At 35.6% G+C, this 18,141-nt stretch overlaps 1 protein-coding gene across 1 annotated transcript in view; it reads right to left on the minus strand.

The window, feature by feature from the left end:
* Positions 1 to 2,574: 2,574 nt before the first annotated feature.
* Positions 2,575 to 18,141, minus strand: part of LOC148953920 (protein MON2 homolog) — a 118,283-nt gene continuing 102,716 nt past the window's right edge. The window contains exons 15-17 of the mRNA XM_089086022.1: positions 15,357 to 15,489; positions 5,979 to 6,073; positions 2,575 to 2,661 (exon numbers count right to left, since the gene is read on the minus strand). Coding sequence (XP_088942148.1) covers positions 2,575 to 2,661; positions 5,979 to 6,073; positions 15,357 to 15,489 — 315 coding nt within the window. The remainder of the gene's footprint in view (positions 2,662 to 5,978; positions 6,074 to 15,356; positions 15,490 to 18,141) is intronic.

Here is an 18,141-nt window from a genome sequence, read left to right on the forward strand (position 1 = left end):
GTCATAATGGGTATTATTATGTATAAGCTCATACAGGAGTGGGTTGGGAGAAGTCTTTTTCCCACAAATGTGGCTTATGACATTATGTATAATTGGCTCATATGTTTCTCTGGAGAGATTATTTTCAAAATTATTCCAGTATTTATATTTAGCATCTATTATAGTCCTTTTTAGATTAGATTCTGCTTGTAATTTTTTTAAATATGTAGTAAGTGTTGGTTTTCTTATGAAATCTGTCCTAACTGCCTTTTTTATCCTCCATTTATTTAGGCACTCATTTGTCCACCATGCTTTAGGAATTTGTTTAGGGAATGTTTTCTTAGGTGTTGTCCTGGGGATAGCATGATTAGTTGTATTTATTAGTAAAGATGTCAAGGCTTCAGCATGTGTGTCAACTGTTGTGTTAGAAATGCATGAACTTTGAGTGAAACTTGTAATTTCATCATTTAGCTTATTTTGGAAAATAGACCAATTTGCTTTAGTGTTGATATAATTGGATGTATGAGATAAAGTTTCAGCAGGTTCATTTAGGTAGCAAACTATAGCAAAGTGGTCTGTACATAGACTATCAATTTTATTTATGTAAATTTTGTTCAAAAAATTTAAAGACACAATTTGTAGGTCAATTGTGGAGAAATTGCCACTTTTGGGGTTGAAATAAGTATTCAGGTTTGGAGGGGTAGCAACAGCTAATTCATTATTATTTGAAGTCATATGCTCAATAAATTTACCAGCTTTATTTGCTGGTTTATTCCCCCACAAAATGCTTTGTGCAATAAATGGGAAAAGCGTTTTCTTTGCGCAAATACAAAAATTGTATCTTTTAAAAAAAGTATCATTTTAAAGCACCCTACAATTTCGAAACAGCTACGGGCAATGGCTTACGTGCAAAGCACAGCGCAAAGCATAACATACGTCCTAAGTATTGCACATTTGGAATTTTTTTTCACATTGGAATTAGGGGGAGTATCAACTAAACGATTTCTTCGCATCAAACCTTTTTGCGGATGCAGACTGCAATTAAGTGTGATAACTTTTTTCGTGTCTTCCCACGCATGGGAGACGTCAGCAAACCAGTTGTTTGACAATAGATATAAACTGAAAATTTGGTTTTTAAGGCAGTCTTAGGATATCATCCAGGGACAATTTGTATGCTCATTTACCAAGTTGTTAACTTTCACTTTGTCAATTGTCATCTTATGTAAGTACAATAAAACCATTGTTTATTATGATCTTCTTGTTTGTATTGTCAGATGTCAGTCAGATCTCTCGTGTACTCTAGGTAACGTTCCCACTGGGGATCAATATCAGAGGATAGCAAGCAGTCCTGAATCTGTAATTCTTAATCTCAAGATAGAGGCAACGAAACTCAATCAGATACCATAAGTTCATTTCATAGGAGAAGGGATTCAAACCCTTCGTGAAGCCACCTCTAAATTAAAAGTCAGAAAACATATTCAAGATATGAAAGCCTCCTTAAGATTAACAACTTAAGAATTTAAACATTACTCCCCGTTTCATTCTAAGATTAGCAACTTAAGAGTTTAAGAATTACCCCCCGTTTCATTTGGCGCGGCCTCAAATAGAGAAAATCACGAGAGAAACTGAAAACTAACAATACAGAATCTTTCTTCTTTATTTTCATGTAAGTGTTTATCTTAATAATGTGTATCTTACAAATGTTTTTTAAAAATAAAACAATTAAAAAGTAAGATAAAAATTTTTTTTTTGACATATTTCTAAAATGGCACAGGAACAAAAAAACCTACTAACAGCTCAACAATTAATTGCAACATCGGTAGAAATTGCAAAATCCCTCCCAGAATATAAGGGGAGACAGACGTGGACCAATTCAATATTCATTTGGCCCAATTTGCAGCAATCACAAAAGTAGATCTAAAAATACTGAAAAACATGCTACTTTTGAGGCTAAAAGGCCAAGCGCTTACGTTTCTAAAACAAGTTGAACATTCAATTGTTACAGACCCGAACGCATCAATAAACTCAGTAGAATTGCTACAACAGGCATTCCAAAAGAGGTTCATTGACACTAGCTCTTTGAACAAACTAAAACATGGAATTGTCACGTTTGAACAAACACAGAATGTAAGAAAATACCTACATAAAATTAGAATTTCAACAGAAGCACGATATGGCCCGGGAGAAGGAGAACTGTATGAAAAATAATACTTAATGCTTTCAAACAGGGACTCAACCCTAAGCTTTATCGCCTACTAATTTCCAAAAATATTGAAGGCCTGGAATTGGCGGTCCAGGAAGTCGAGAGAGCTTGCGAAATTGATAATATTGTCTTGCAACATCAAAAAATTATCAATTAATAATGTAGAAACGAAAACACCCAAAACCTCGAGAGATCCCTCCCCGCGATTTTTCTCACGAGAACCATCGCCAAAACCTAATATAACTAGGAGTCAAACCCCACCAAGGCAACGATTGGTACGTTTTTCAGAAAATAACCAATCAAGACCAACAACCTTTAACCGACCTATAAAATGCTATGCATGTGACCACATAGGGCACATAGCAAGGAACTGTTTTTTGGACAATTATAATTCAAATTACCGCGGAACGTATAATAGTTTGTTCAGGGGAACAAACAACAGCGGGTACGCGATGAGAGGCAATAGAGGAAGTACTTCCCTAACAAGAGGTAGATATAACAATAGCCAAAACTTCCAACACAATACATCACAATATCGTGGTAGAACTAGTTACCCAAGAAGTAATTGGAATACCAGGGGCAACTTTACAAACAGGCGAGAACAAAATACCAACGCTAATTGGCAGAACAACCAGAATAATGAAAATAGAACAAATGAACGTTCTACATCAAATGACTGGGCACCCCAGGGAAACGACACAAGCCTCCAAAACCCATAAGACCTAATTTTGGCGGCAGAATATTTTATAGGTCTCCTAAAGTAATAATACCATTTTTAAGTGCAGAAAATAACAAAATATTACCCATATTTAACAATTTCAGTGTTGAAAATATTTATTTTATTGCCCTAATAGACTCTGGAGCCACTGTAAATGTTATGAACATATATGTGCTTAATGAATTACCCAGGCACATCAAACAACAAATAAACTATTCATGTCCTAACTTATCAAGCGTGACGCGACATAATTTAGAAGTCAAAGGATCAATATACCTAACGGTACTTAAAGATAATAGAAGTTTACCTACTAGATTTATTATCTGTAAAAATGTCCCTTATGAAGCAATAATAGGCTCCAATTTTTTAAAAACAAACAAAATACTATTAGATGTAGCCAATTCCAAATTTATCTATCCGTCGGAAAAACGGGTCAGAGTGAACAATATTCAAAACAATTCAACAAAGGTAAACATAAATGATATAAAAGAATACAGGGACAAACAAATTCAGGAAATTACCAAATTATGGAGAGAAATTATAAGAAAAGACCCCCCTAATAACAATAAACCTAACAAAATTGCTTTAAATTCAATAAATACAAAAACCTCTGAAAAATACTATGGATTCTTAGTACGTAAAACCAAAATCCCACCTAAATCAATGCAGAGAGTGCAAATATCCCAAATGATTGAACCAATTAATGACAAAAATGAAATTTGGATCGCCACACCAATAGAGGATATCCCTAAAAATTTGACATGTGGAGAACAAATTATAAATTATGAAAAGGGAGAGGGGTACATTTGGATAACCAATACACATGGAAATGATGTAATTAATTTAAAAAAGGGAACATGCCTAGTAGAGATACAAGTTTTGTCGGAAGCGGACCTAGACGATTGGAAGAAGTCAGGGGAAAACTTAGTAAATAATATAAATACACAAGACAAAGAATACCCCCTATCGAAAACCCAATTTTTATAAAGATTTGATTTAAATCATATCACGGATATCCTGCTAAAGAATAAGTTATGCGAACTACTTTGAGAATTCAAAGACGTTTTTTCAACGTCAGAGAATGACATAGGTCTAATACCATTCCACGAACACGCAATACAAACTACAGGGTTACCTGTTGCCAAACAACCATACCGTATTCCATACGAACATAAGGAGTGGCTTAAGAACTAAATCAAGGAGCTCGAACGAAATGAAATAATCAGACCTAGCATTAGCCCTTAATCTGCTCCAGTGATACTAGTACCCAAAAAAAACAAGGACCTTAGATTAGTGGTAGACTAAAGAGCTTTAAATAAACAAGTAGTTAGTGATAAATTCCCACTTCCTAAAATAGATGAAATATTAGACTCGATTTCAAACAATAATAAAATATTCACTTCCCTAAACTTAACTCAGGGATATCATCAAGTAAAAATAGCAGAAGGCGTTGCATACAAAACAGCATTCTCCACAACTGAATGTGGTTCTTATGAATACTTACGAGTGCCCTTTGGACTCAAGACCAGTTCAAGCTCAGTTTGCAGACCCTTGCTTCACCTTCTAAGAGGTCTAAATAATATAATCTACTTCGTGGATTACGTGATTTGCATGGGTAAAAATGCTGAGGACCATTTAATTACCCTTTCCAAGGTATTCGAAAAATTTAGAGAGGGAAATTTAAAATGTAGACTGGAAAAAGTAAACTTATTACAAAATAAAATAAAATTTTTGGGAGTAGTAGTAACGCAAGGCCAAATAGCCCCTGATCCAGAAAAAGTAAAAATAGTAGAGAATCTCAAAGCCCCCCAAACTATAAAACAGTTACGAGGTATCCTGGGACTTTGTGGTTACTTTCGAAGATTCATACGAAACTATTCATTTTTTATACGAAAATTGAAAAGACGTGGGTATCAGATCAGATCAGAATTTGAGGTTTTCTGGCATAACCAGCAACACTTTAAGCCTCCTGAAGTACTGGTTCTACCTGCCTACCAGTGGGTAAAGGCAGGCACACATAGCAGCCCCCACCCCTGGGGTGTAAGAGGGGACTCATCAGGTGAGACCTATACCAATTTTAACTTGTAATTTGACTACAGTAACCAATCCTTGGGTTTATGCCACTGCTACTGTTGATGCTTGATGTTTTTTTGCTGATTGGTTTCTATTCTTCAAATTTCACAATCCCCTGCTTTGGTATTTGAAATTTGTTGCTTCATTGTGGACTACATCCTGCCTTATACCCAAACTGTCTTATACCACTGCTTATTTCTGGTCCTGTTTTGTTGTTTACTTCAGATAAGAAATGAAAAGTCAACTCAAGCCACCTCGTGAACTAAGGTCTGACAGCTCAATCCAATTCTCTGGATCAGAATCTGTTTCAGAGCAGCTACTCATGCTCACTAACCACATAAATAGCATAAAAATCAAACATAAAATGCTAGCAGATTCACTACAACCTGACAATCTTAAATCTTCAGTGAAAGGGTTACTTGATGACCTTATATTGGCTAAGATCTCTTCCCAGGTAGATGAGGCAGTGGTTAAAATGAATGAGGAACAGACATCCATGCAACATAATGTCACTATCTCTTCAGATAAGCTGGATGCAATCAAGCAGGAGGTGTATGCTGGCCTCAACCTAGATCTTAGTAATTTAGTGGATAAAACTCTTGAAAGCTATAACAGGCGCATATTTTCTGTTGAATCTTCATTGGCTACTTTAGAGTCATCCATGATAGACCTTAAAAACTCTTTCCAGCCTATCCAGTCTAACCTGGCAGGATTAAATGACCGTTTTGAACAGCAGGCTTTGAGTAACCAAATTATTGTCTTTGGGGTGAGAGAGGAGACCTCCATTGAAAACACTGAAAGTCAATTCCTGTCACTATGTGCTGGGAAATTTCCTGGCATACCAATTATTCAGTCTGATGTTGTATCAGCCAAAAGAATTGGCAAACCATCTGCAAAACCGAGACCCATAGTTGTTGAATTTTGCAACTTACGAGTTCGTCAACTGCTTCTCAGACAAAAGAAGGATTTGAAAGGATCAGGGATTCTATTTTCTGAGACGCTTACAAAACCATGCTTACCACTTCTTTCATATGCCAAGTCAAAGCTTGGCTTATGTAATGTTTGGTCCAGTAAAGGTGATATACTGTATAAAACCCAATCTGGAATAGTGTTTAAGTTTAATAATCAGAATGAAATTGATTTATGTGCTGCAAATGCAGATAAATAAAAGTGATGGATTTAGATTTATTTTCTTATAATATATTGCATTGTTTCTGTATGGATTTACTTGCTGTTCTTAAAATATTCCTCTATTATTCTTTACTGTCCTCACATAATTTAGACTGGTACCATATTACACTTTGTGCCAATAGTTTGGACGATATGTCCCTTCCCACTAATATTTCTTCATATTTGTTTGTGATTCTGTCACCTTCACGTTGTCTGATTTACATTATATTCTTGTTGTGTCATTATACTTGTAACCCCCATAATATCAACTGGTCACACATTATAGTTTGTGCTAATACTAATAATAATATGTGCCTTCCCACTGATTTTTCTTTATGTTTGTTTATGATCCTTTCACCATCATGTAGCTTGGCTTCTATAATGTTTTTGTCATGTCAGCACATTTGCAGCTCCTATAATTTTCACTGGTCCTATATTGCATTTTGGGCAAATATTATGAATCATATATGTTATCCCACTGTTATTTATTTATTTATTTACTTATTTTTTTATGTTTGTTTGTGATCCTATCACCTTTATGCAGGCTGATTTCTTTCATATTTTTGTCATTTAAGCATAATTGCAGCTCATATAATTTTGACTGGTTCCACGTTATACTTGGGGCCAATATTTTGATGAATATGTGCCATGCCACTATTATTCCCTTATCTGGGTTAGTGATCCTATCACCTTCCTGTAACCTGAATTCTATCATATTTTTTTCATGTCAGCACACATGCAACTTGCATAATTTTGACTGGTCCCATACTATATTTTTGGTCATTATTTTGAATATTATATGTCATCTCATTGATATTTCTTTATCTTATTTTTTGATGCTATCACCCTTGTGTACCCTGAATTCAATCAAATTTTTGTCATGTCAGTATATAGGAAGCTATCATAATTTTTTACTACCCATAGTATACTCTGGGCTAATATTTGGAATAATATGTGTCATTCCATTAATATTAATTTATATTTGTCTGTGATCCTATCACCTTCAGTTAGGCTGAATACTATTATATTTTTTTTTTTTTTCTCTTTCTTTATAATTTCATTTATAGCTTAAATAATTTTATTGTCCCACATTATAAATTGGGCCAAAACTTTGATTCTACTTTCATTTTAATGATATATCATTATGCTTTTTGTGATCCTCTCACCTTCATGTAGCCTAACTTCTATTATTTTTTTGTCAGTCCAGCACACTTGCAGCTCATGTAATAGCAACTGGTGTCACATTATACTTTGGTCCAGTACTTTGGATAATTTGTGCCATCCCACTTATATTTCTATGTGTATATTTATTATTTGTGATAATTATGGGTGATTTCTCTTTTCTTTTGAATTCTTCTATTCTTAATTCGGTTATATTTGATCAACCAATTAGGGCTGGTAAACAAGAGACTCTCACGCTTGACCCTCTCCTTGAATCTATGGTTAATTCTAGCTGTAATTATCACACTACCATTGATTATTGTGATAAAATTATACCCTCACTGTCTTTAAATAATAGCTTTAATGTATTTTGTTTGAATGTGCGTGGGATAAGAGATAAATGAGATTGTTTGAAATCGTATTTGTGGTCTGATAATTCTTGCCCTTTTGATGTAATAGGTTTAACAGAAACATGGCTATCTGATGGTGAAAATTTTACAGCCTATGATATGCATGGTTATGTTGCTGTCCATATCCCCAGAATGGTAACAAAGTGCTCAGGGGATATTTCTTTATTTATAAAGTCTGATATTGAGTTTAGAAGAAGGTCTGACCTTCAATCCATGTTTAAATCAGTAGTGTCAAATAGTATGACAGTTTATTCTCTTGTTATTGATCTGAAAAGCCAGTTTGCATGTGACACTGTTTGTTTCTTTTATAATCCCCCTCCTTTTCAAACACATCTGTTCTGTGATTTGCTTGATCAACTTTCTTGAATGGGGTCTTTCTCTAAAAAACGTATTTGTGTTTTGGGAGAATTTAATTGTAATATGTTAAATATTGGATCAAGTGAAGAATGTGACCATCTCTTTGATGTGCTTTCTTCTGCTGGTCTACTTCCTTCAATTTTTATTCCTTCTCGTGTTGACCCTACTAGAAATTCTGCCCCTTTAATAGACAATATTTTCATTTCTCATTCTTCGAATTTGAAGTTTACTTCTGGTCTTGTTTTCACTGATCTTTCTGATCATTTCCATATTTATGTTTCAGTTTTTGTGCCTCAAACTGAGATTGTTGCGGATGAGCAGGGTTAGTTTTCCTTTAGAACTTCTACAGAAAAAGAAATTTCTAATTTAATACATAGTCTTCAGAGTAATGATTGGTCTAGTGTTCTTGAAGCTAATGATGTTGATTGTGCAACGAGTTTATTTTTGTGTCGTATGGGAGCTCCGTTGGATAAGCATTTTCCTCTTAGAAAGAGGCCAAGGAATTCCATACCTAAATGTCCATGGATGTCTAGAGGTCTGATCAATGCTACACATATGAAGGCGTCTCTGTTTAAGGCTGCATGTAAAAGTAAGACACAGGATGATCTTTTGAAGCATAAACTTTATAAAAATGTGCTTACTTCTTCAGTACGTGCAGCCAAAAAGCTATATTTTTCGCGTCGAAATGATGAGTGTAAGGGGAATTTGCGAAAGGTTTGGACTGTAGTTAATGAAGCTCTTTCCCGCAAGAAACTCAAACAGTCCCCCCTTGTCACTACAGGAAAGCTGATGGATCTTTCGTGGACAAAAATTCTTCAGCAAGCGCCTTCAATTCGTATTTCACCTCACTTCCTTCAGCTCCTAATCCACCCTACAGCAGAGTAAGTAGTTTTCCATTAGCAGAAAAGTCATTTTTCCTTTTTCCATGCAGTGATACCGAAATTTCTAACATTATTTCTCAGCTTTCAAGTAGCCGTACAGTTGATGGTTTTGATGTTGAGCTGTAATGTTCTTAAAAAAATTGGTCAGTTTGTTTCTAACCCCATCTCACACATAACTAACCTCTCTCTTTCTTCTGGTGTTTTTCCTCATTTATTTAAGGTTGCTAATGTTGTACCTTTGTTTAAAAAAGGTGATTCATCTCTAATTTCAAACTATAGACCTATATCTCTCCTTCCTGTAATTTCTAAGGTTGTTGAAAAAGTAGTGTATTGTAGACTCTCTTCATTTGTATTTAGTACTAATACGACTGCAGGTAATTCTCTCATAACTAACCATCAGTATGGCTTTCGTCCCAGTTTCTCTACCTTGCATGCATTTTCAGATGCAACAGAGTTTGTGCGTGTTAATCTTGACAAGGGCTTATTTGTTTTGGGTCTATTTCTTGACTTTTCAAAGGCATTTGATATGGTCATTCACTCTGTTCTTTTGTTTAAATTATCTTCATTTGGACTGCATGGAGTACCACTTGAATGGTTTAGGTCTTACCTCTCAGGGAGATCTCAGTATGTTTTGGTTAATGGTACTTCTTCCTCTTCCTTGCCTATTGTGAAAGGCGTCCCACAGGGCTCTGTGCTTGGACCACTTTTGTTTTTAATTTATATTAATGATCTTGTTGATGGTCTTCATCCCCTTGTGCACCCTATACTTTTTGCTGATGACAGTAACTTCTTCATTGCTGCAGTGGACCTGCCATCTGCCATTTCCCTAGCTCAAGGTCTTCTTGATAAAGTAAAAGATTGGTGCTGGTCAAATGGTATGACTGTCAACAGCCAAAAAAGTGCCATTGTACACTTTAGAACCCCTTATCGTATGAGAGACGCAGGGGAACCAACCATCCTGACTTTTGGGAATGATATTATACCGCAAGCTACTATAGTGAAATTTCTTGGTGTGTATCTTGACTGTTTTCTTTCTTTTAAACCCCATATAGCTCATACCCGTTCCCTTGTCCTCCGCCAATCTTCAATGTTATACAAAGTTAACTCATTTGTTCCCCCAGATGTTTTGCTTTACCTTTCTTATTACTGTTCTGTCTGGGGTAGTACTAATAAATCTCTTCTCTGCTCACTTCAAAGAGCCCAAAATAGGGCAGTGAAGGCTACTTTTCTTCTTCCTCGTTTTTACCCTTCCTCTGATCTTTATAATGATACTGGAATAGCTCCGCTGGATCGTATTGTGGGTAAAAGTTACCTTTATTTAGCACATTCTGCTTTTCTAGGTAGACTCCCACCATCTCTGCAGCAGTTTTTCTTTCTGTCAGGCTCAGGTAGGTCTTCTTCTTTTTTACGTAGCTCTTATCGCAGGTTCATTTTACCTAAGCGTTCATCGAGAGCAGGTCAGAGGTCTCCTGTTTATCAATCTATTTTACTATGGAACTCCATCCCTCCTGATGTCCCTCTATCTCTTTCTGCAAAGGCACTTTCTCGCTGGGTATTTCCAGTATAGTATTTTCCCCCTTTTTTCTTCATTTTTTGCATTCTATCCGCATTTATGTCTTTTTTCTTTTTTTTTTTTTTAATTCAATTTTTTTAAAATTATTATACTTTTTTTTCCTTTTTTTTATCCTTTTTTAATAAATGTATCTTTTATAATTTTTTTTTTTTTTTTTTTTTTTTTTTTTTTTTAGTGCTTTATAATAGTGTCTTATTTATTTTGTTGGCCCTGGACAATCTTAGCTTCTCGGGCGTGTTTAAATTTTTAAGTTTGTAATTGTATTGTTTTTTTTTTTAGTATTAATAAATTGATTTATTGATTGATTGATTGATAATGGGTACCAAGTAAAAAAAACCACACGGAAAACCCTTTATAATAGCATAGGAATTAACATAATCTCATTGAATTGAATTGGGAATTCCTTTACATGCAGGCAAAAAGTATAGGAATTCCTATACACACTCGAAAATAACAATTGAAGTTCAAAACATGCACTAACATAACATTTTAAAGAATATACTCGAAAGCACAACCAGGGTGACTAACTAGAAAAGAAAGAAAATAACGTTTTAGGGCAACATCATGAAATACCAGCACTATTTTAGTAATATTTCCTCTATAAAAGTACTACTGAATTAATAAAGAATCACGCCCAAAAATAGTTAAATCAGATGATCGACCTACCTTAAATTGGGACTAACAATCCACGCAAGAAAATACTTATTTAAAACAGAAACTTCGTTTTTAATGAGCACTAAGTAAAGAAAAACCACACGGAATCAGGCAACAGAGTCTCTCAAACCCCTTAAAGCTCTTTTAACAGATACAAAAACTACTTATTTAACACAAAAACTTCGTTTTTAATGTGCACTAAGTAAATAAAAACCACAAGGAATCAATCAACTAAGTCTCTCAAACCCCTTTAAGCTCATTTAAAAGATACAAGACCTACTTATTTAACAAACAAATTTCGTTTTTAATGGGCACCAAGGAAAGAAAAACCACCCGGGAAAGCCTTTATAATAGTATAGGAAGGAATATAGTGTCCTGGAATAGCATTGGGAATTCCTTTACACGCAAGCAAATAACATGGGGATTCCTATACACGCAAGCAAATAACGTGGGAATTCCTATACATGCAAGCAAATAACATGGGAATTCCTATACACGCAAGCAAATAACTTGGGAATTCCTATACAAGCAAGCAAATAACATGGGAATTCCTATACACGCGAGCAAATAACAACGTATTTCCTATACACGCAAGTAAATAACTTGGGAATTCCTATACACGCAAGCAAATAACATGGGAATTCTTATACATGCAAGGAAATAACATGGGAATTCCTATACACGCAAGCAAATAACATGGGAATTCCTATACACGCAAGCAAATAACAAGGGAATTCCTATACACGCAAAAAACTACTTATTTAAAACAAAAACTTCGTTTTTAATGAGCACTAAGTAAAGAAAAACCACACGGAATCAGGCAACAGATTCTCTCAAACCCCTTAACTATCTTTTACAAGAAAAAAAAAATTAAAATTTAAAACAAAACGTCGTTTTTAATGACCACTAAGAAAAGAAAAACCCCACGGAATCAGATAACAGAGTCTGTCAAACCCTTTAAAGCTTATTTAAAATATACAAAAAACTACTTATTTAAAACACAATACAGGCAAGCACATAACATGGGAATTCCTATACACGCAAGCAAATAACATGGGAATTCCTATACAAGCAAGTAAATAACATGGGAATTCCTATACACGCAAGCAAATAACATGGGAATTCCTATACACGCAAGCAAATAACATGGGAATTCCTATACACGCAAGCAAATAACATGGGAATTCCTATACAAGCAAGCAAATAACATGGGAATTCCTATACACGCAAGCAAATAACATGGGAATTCCTATACATGCAAGCAAATAACAAGGGAATTCCTATACACGCAAAAAACTACTTATTTAAAACAAAAACTTCGTTTTTAATGAGCACTAAGTAAATAAAAAACACACGGAATCAGGCAACAGAGTCTTTCAAACACCTTAAAGTTCTTTTAACATATAAAAAAACTACTTATTTAAAACAAAACTTCGTTTTTAATGAGCACTAAGTAAAGAAAAACCACATGGAATCAGGCAACTGAGTCTCTCAAACCCCTTAAAGCTCTTTTAAAAGATACAAAAATTACTTATTTAACACAAAATACAGGCAAGCAAATAACATTGGAATTCCTATACACGCAAGCAAATAACTGAGTTATTTTTACGTCACAATTTTCAACTTAAAACCATTCTAATTATACCATCCCATTTCTCATACTTTAATTACTCGTTACGCTTTCTTAACCACCGGAAGTTTAACCTACGTAAATTAAGTTATAGACAATACTGGTTTAATCTCTTGGCAAAGGTGTAATGACCTGTAGAAATCTTTACCTACCAGAAAAACCTGTTTGGTACGGGGGCGTTGGCAAATTCAAAAGGTCAACTCTACTAATGAGCATACTAAAAATCTATTAAAAATGCCTGATTAAGTTTTATTTTAACTTTTTTTCAACTTTCATAGCTTGCTTTGATTTTTAAAAACATTTTGAGGGGACCCGCTAATTTAATATGATTAATCCGTATGTTAATAATCACTAATAAGAGGATTGATTTTGAGGCCGTAAAGGGATAACATCTTTCAACAACATAATTAAATAAGAATATAATTAACAAAATATACATAAATCTATCATCGTTCCATGTAAGGCACTAAATTATACAAGGGATACTTTAACCTGAAGCGAATATTTTTTCATTTTACAAGCAGAGTCAGTTGGTGTCTGAGGCTCACAAGAGAGTATATGTTTTTTTCCCTATTCTTGTCTGTCGTCTGTTCGGCTCTTCTGTCATTTGATTTTGATTTCCGTGAGGATTGATTTTGAGGCCGTAAAAGGATAACATCTTTCAACAACAAAATTAAATAAAAATAGAATATACAAAATATACATAAATCTATCATCGTTTCATGCTAATTAAATTTAAAAAATAAGATAATTTAATAAATAAAATGAAGAAAAACGACGAGACTGCGGCCAGTAGAGAGAAAAGATAAAAAACTAAAACAACTCGGATATTTCGCCTGTATCAAAACTAGGCGTCTTCAGCACAAGAGAAACAACATAACAAACCAAACTAAAAACAAATAAAGCCACCACCAATAAAATACAGTTGTCGCATCTGATCCACATAGGGAAAAGAAGTTATTTGAGTTACTTCGATGAGAACATCAAAGCAACCGAAGTAAAAATATAAAAATTTAAAATCAAGTTAATTCGCAAAAGAAAAAAGTACGCCTAGTTTTGATACAGATGAAATATCCGCGGTGTTTTAGTTTTTCATCTTTTTCTTTCTACTGGCCGGAGTCTCGTTTTTTCTCTCTTTGTTAGTTTTTTAGGATGTTATTCACGAGCCAGAAAGTGAAGATGCTTAGCTTTCCATCTAATATTCACGACTAGCAAAAATCTTCGCGAGAAGACAGAAATGGTTAGATTTGGAAAGTGAATCCAGCCCAATAGTGGAAAGCGTTCTTGGCTAGTAGTTTTTAGCGCTAAATTCAAATTATTGCGCTCATTCGTTTAATAAAAATTTAAATATTGTCTCTTTTTTTATTTTGCAATCAATAGCATCAACAGTTGATAAGCATTTTTTTAAACCTTGCAGTATCATGACTGAAGTCGATTATTAATGGTATTTTATCTAGAGAAATTAACTATGATAATGGGAATGTAATCAATTTTCAAATAACTTTCTTTTTCAGTAATTAGTTGCGATAAGCTGGTTTTATAGTTAACAGCAGGTTATATTTACTAGTTACTAGTTGGTCTTATAGGCCAGTTTCATTTTTCACGATTAGCACTTTATACATGGCTTGTGGTGAATAAACCTGTTTAAGCCAAGCATTAGACTAACAGTTGCGTACTCGTATGTACAGAAATAAAATTATGCTATGTAAGGGAATTTTGAATAATGGAGAGCTGTGGGGGCTAAGAATTTTATAAGAAAAAATAATTCAAAAGAATTAAGATTATATAAGTCTATGGTGACAGATTCAGCTGCATTAGTTTAAAAGGCTGTGTGCAACATACCTGGCAACAATTATATTTAAAAATCCTCCTCTTGAACAATGCAAGCTCTATTGATCAGTCCAATTTGTTTTCTACTTTCTCGTTTAATTACAAAACGTTTTAGACCTTTCTTTCGATCTGGAATTTTTATAATAAACCTATCACTCCTATATCTTCAATGGCTAAAAAACTACTCTGTGGCAGTCAAGAAACCGCAACTCGTTTCCTAGTTTTTCCATCCTCCTGTCAAATATGGATTTTATGATATACCGCTGTTTAACTTACAATTATGACTTATTTTCCATTTTTTTCTTTTCTTTTTTTATAAATTATTTCATTAAGCAGAAAATACATATTTAGATTATATCGTTAGTATCGACTATTGTAGCAACACCGTCAGTACCGGTGTGTAGAACCACACTTACCACAGAAACACAAAGTATGCTTAGAATACGACCGAAAACAGATATAGAATTAATCTTTAAGCTTATTTCAGGTGAAGAAACGTAAAATTTTGAATAAACAAATTAAAATATCACGAGGGGGCATCACGATTTCGGAATTCCTAGGTGGCACATGGCACAAAATCAGTTGGGAATAACATATCTAGAGAGTATCCTTCTTTCTGTGGAATATTAAATGTTTAAGATATAATAAATTTTACTACATTTGGACTCCTTCTTAACAGTGGAAATTGCACAAAAAACTGGGTAATCCTTGACACACCTGCATAGAAAGGGGTGCCCCGTTTTACCAATTGTCCCTCGAAATGGTTCAAAATGTCCGTGGCTTCAGCGATTCTACGATCCTTGTCAGTTGCACCTTTATTCTTGACCAAATATGCCAAATTCTGTCCAACCTGAAAAATTGTAAGAGTCAATAATATTGCTTTAAATTGTAATTAACAAGACCAATCAGGTTAGTATTTGCCTATTATCAGTCAACATTTAACTATGTTTCGTTTCTCATGATTTTCCTTTTTATGGTTTAACATTGAATAAAAAACTAACCAGCCTTAATTCCAGACGGATTTAGATCGTGCCAGATTCGTCTAAATTTAAATTTTCAGATTCTTATTAAAATTTAAATTTAACTTCCATTACAGAACTTTGCTTCTATTAAGCAACTTACCTCATTTCTTACATAATTGTTCATGTATGACACTGATTGGTAATACGTGATAAACAGAGAAGTTTTAGAGCAAAATTTCTGTTTTATTAACATTTTTACTAGTTTGATTTGGTCTTTGTTCGATTAAATAATCGTTCTTCAACAGAAAAACATACACGTTTACTACATTTTATTATTATTCCAATTTTTTCTCTGTTTGCTTTCCTTTATCTCTGTTTGCTTTTTTTTATTGTCATTTTGTTTTTATTGTCATTTTGTGGTAATAGCTCCGGGACGTGGGTCAGGAGGTCCCACGCCCACACCATATATGGGCATAGAGTCATTAGGGAGAACTCGTGGTTAATGGGGTCAATGACCTCTTTTTCAAAGGTCGATTTATTTGATGTTTCTATGTGTAATAGCTCCGTGACGTGGGTCAGGAGGTCCCACGCCCTCACCCTATATGGGCCTAGAGTCATTAGGGAGACCTCGTGGGTAATGGGGTCAATGACCTCTTTTTCCAAGGTCGATTTATTTGATGTTTCTATGTGTAATAGCTCCGGGACGTGGGTCAGGAGGTCCCACGCCCACACCATATATGGGCATAGCCTCCCTAGGGAGAATGATTACGTAATGGGGTCAATGACCTAAATTTCACAACAACAACAACGACCTTGACATTCGCTGAGAGCGTGCACTTACAACAAAATCGACCTTGGAACACCTGTGCTGTCGACCTCAATTCACCTATCGTGAATCAATAATTCCCCTTAGAAACAACAAATTAATTTCCCTTTCTTGACAGATCAATCAATCAATGACATCATCTGTCAGACTTTAAAAATTTTCGCCTAGAAACATTTCTCCAGGAATAGATCCAAGTCATTAATTTCTTTGCCTCGGAAACAACTCTTTTGGTCGAAGTCCAAAAGATATTAATAGCCAAAGGCCACGGAAACAATTAGGCAAGAAACATCTTAGCGATGAATTGTTTTAGTGCTGGAATCAGGTTTCTTATTAATTTGAAATGCGTTAGCACAGAGATGCCAATAACAAAGGAACACGCTGAATTTACGTTTAGGGATAATTTGGGCGAAACCGTTTTAGACAGGTTATGGAACTATTTCGGCGAAACAGATAGAGACATTCTAAAAGAAGATTTTTGAAGAGATTTTAGAAGAGAATTTAAAGGTGAAACTCTGTGGTCGTTATAATACACAAGTTTCATTTGAACAGTGTTGTGAGGTCCTCTAACCCAACCCCAAAGGGTTCCAATCCTCCTACCCCAACCCCGAAGGAATCCCCCGGTCCTCAAAGCCCCCCAAACCCCCAAAGGCCCACCCAGACCCCCAAATGCCATACCCGGCCCCCCCCCCAAAGGCCCATCGAGTTCCCAAAAGACCAACAGGGTCCCAAAGGCCCTCCACCGGTCCCCAAATGTCCCCCAGGCCCCCAACTGCCCCCCCCCGGACACTCAAAGGCCCCCAAGCTCCCAAAGGGTCACCGGCGACCCAAAGGCCCACCCAGACCCCCAAAGGCCATCCCCGGGCCCCCCAAAGGCCCATCGAGCTCCCAAAGGACCAACGGGCTCCCAAAGGCCCGACACCGGCCCCCCACTGTCCCCCCGGCCCCCCCCGGGCCCCCCCGCCCCCCCCCCCGCCCCCCCCGCCCCCAAATGCCATCCCCAGACCCCCAAAGCCCATACACCGGTCCCCAAAGGTCCCCCCGAGCTCCCAAAGGACCACCGACCCTCAAGGGGCACACAGACCCTCAAAGGCTCTTCCCGTGCACCCGTCTTTCGTTGATGTGTGTTGTCTGAAACCTATGATTTGGGATGTGTAGTTTGCTACTTCAGGCTTTTCTGAGCTAAGGTTTCCTAGTATTTCCTAGGTGAATGTTGTCTGAAACCAATAGTTTGGGATGAGTAGTTTGCTATATCAGGCTTTTATGAGCTAGGTTTCTTGGCCTTTCGTTGGTGTGTGTTGAGTGAAACTGATGATTTGGGATATGTAGTTTGCTATTTTTGACTTTTCTGAGTTGGATTTCTTAGTCTTTCATAGGTGTGTAGTGTCTGAAACCTATGATTTGGGATGTGTAGTTTGCTATTTTCGACTTTTCTGAGCTGGATTTCTTAGCCTTTCATAGATATGCGTTGTCAGAAAATTATGATTTGGGATGTATAGTTTGCTATTTCAGACTTTTCTGAGCTAAGGTTTTCTAGTATTTTGTAGGTGAATGTTGACTGAAACCAATAGTTTGGGATGAATAGTTTGCTATTTTTGACTTTTCTGAGCTAGGTTTCTTAGTCTTTCGTTGGTGTGTGTTGACTGAGACCGATGATTTGGGATATGTAGTTTGCTATTTTTGACTTTTCTGAGCTGGATTTCTTAGTCTTTCATAG

The sequence above is a fragment of the Artemia sp. Qi Xiang Cuo genome, chromosome 3 (genome assembly GCF_049724085.1).
Source record: "Artemia sp. Qi Xiang Cuo chromosome 3, ASM4972408v1, whole genome shotgun sequence".
In the NCBI taxonomy this organism is placed as follows: Eukaryota; Metazoa; Arthropoda; class Branchiopoda; order Anostraca; family Artemiidae; genus Artemia; species Artemia sp. Qi Xiang Cuo.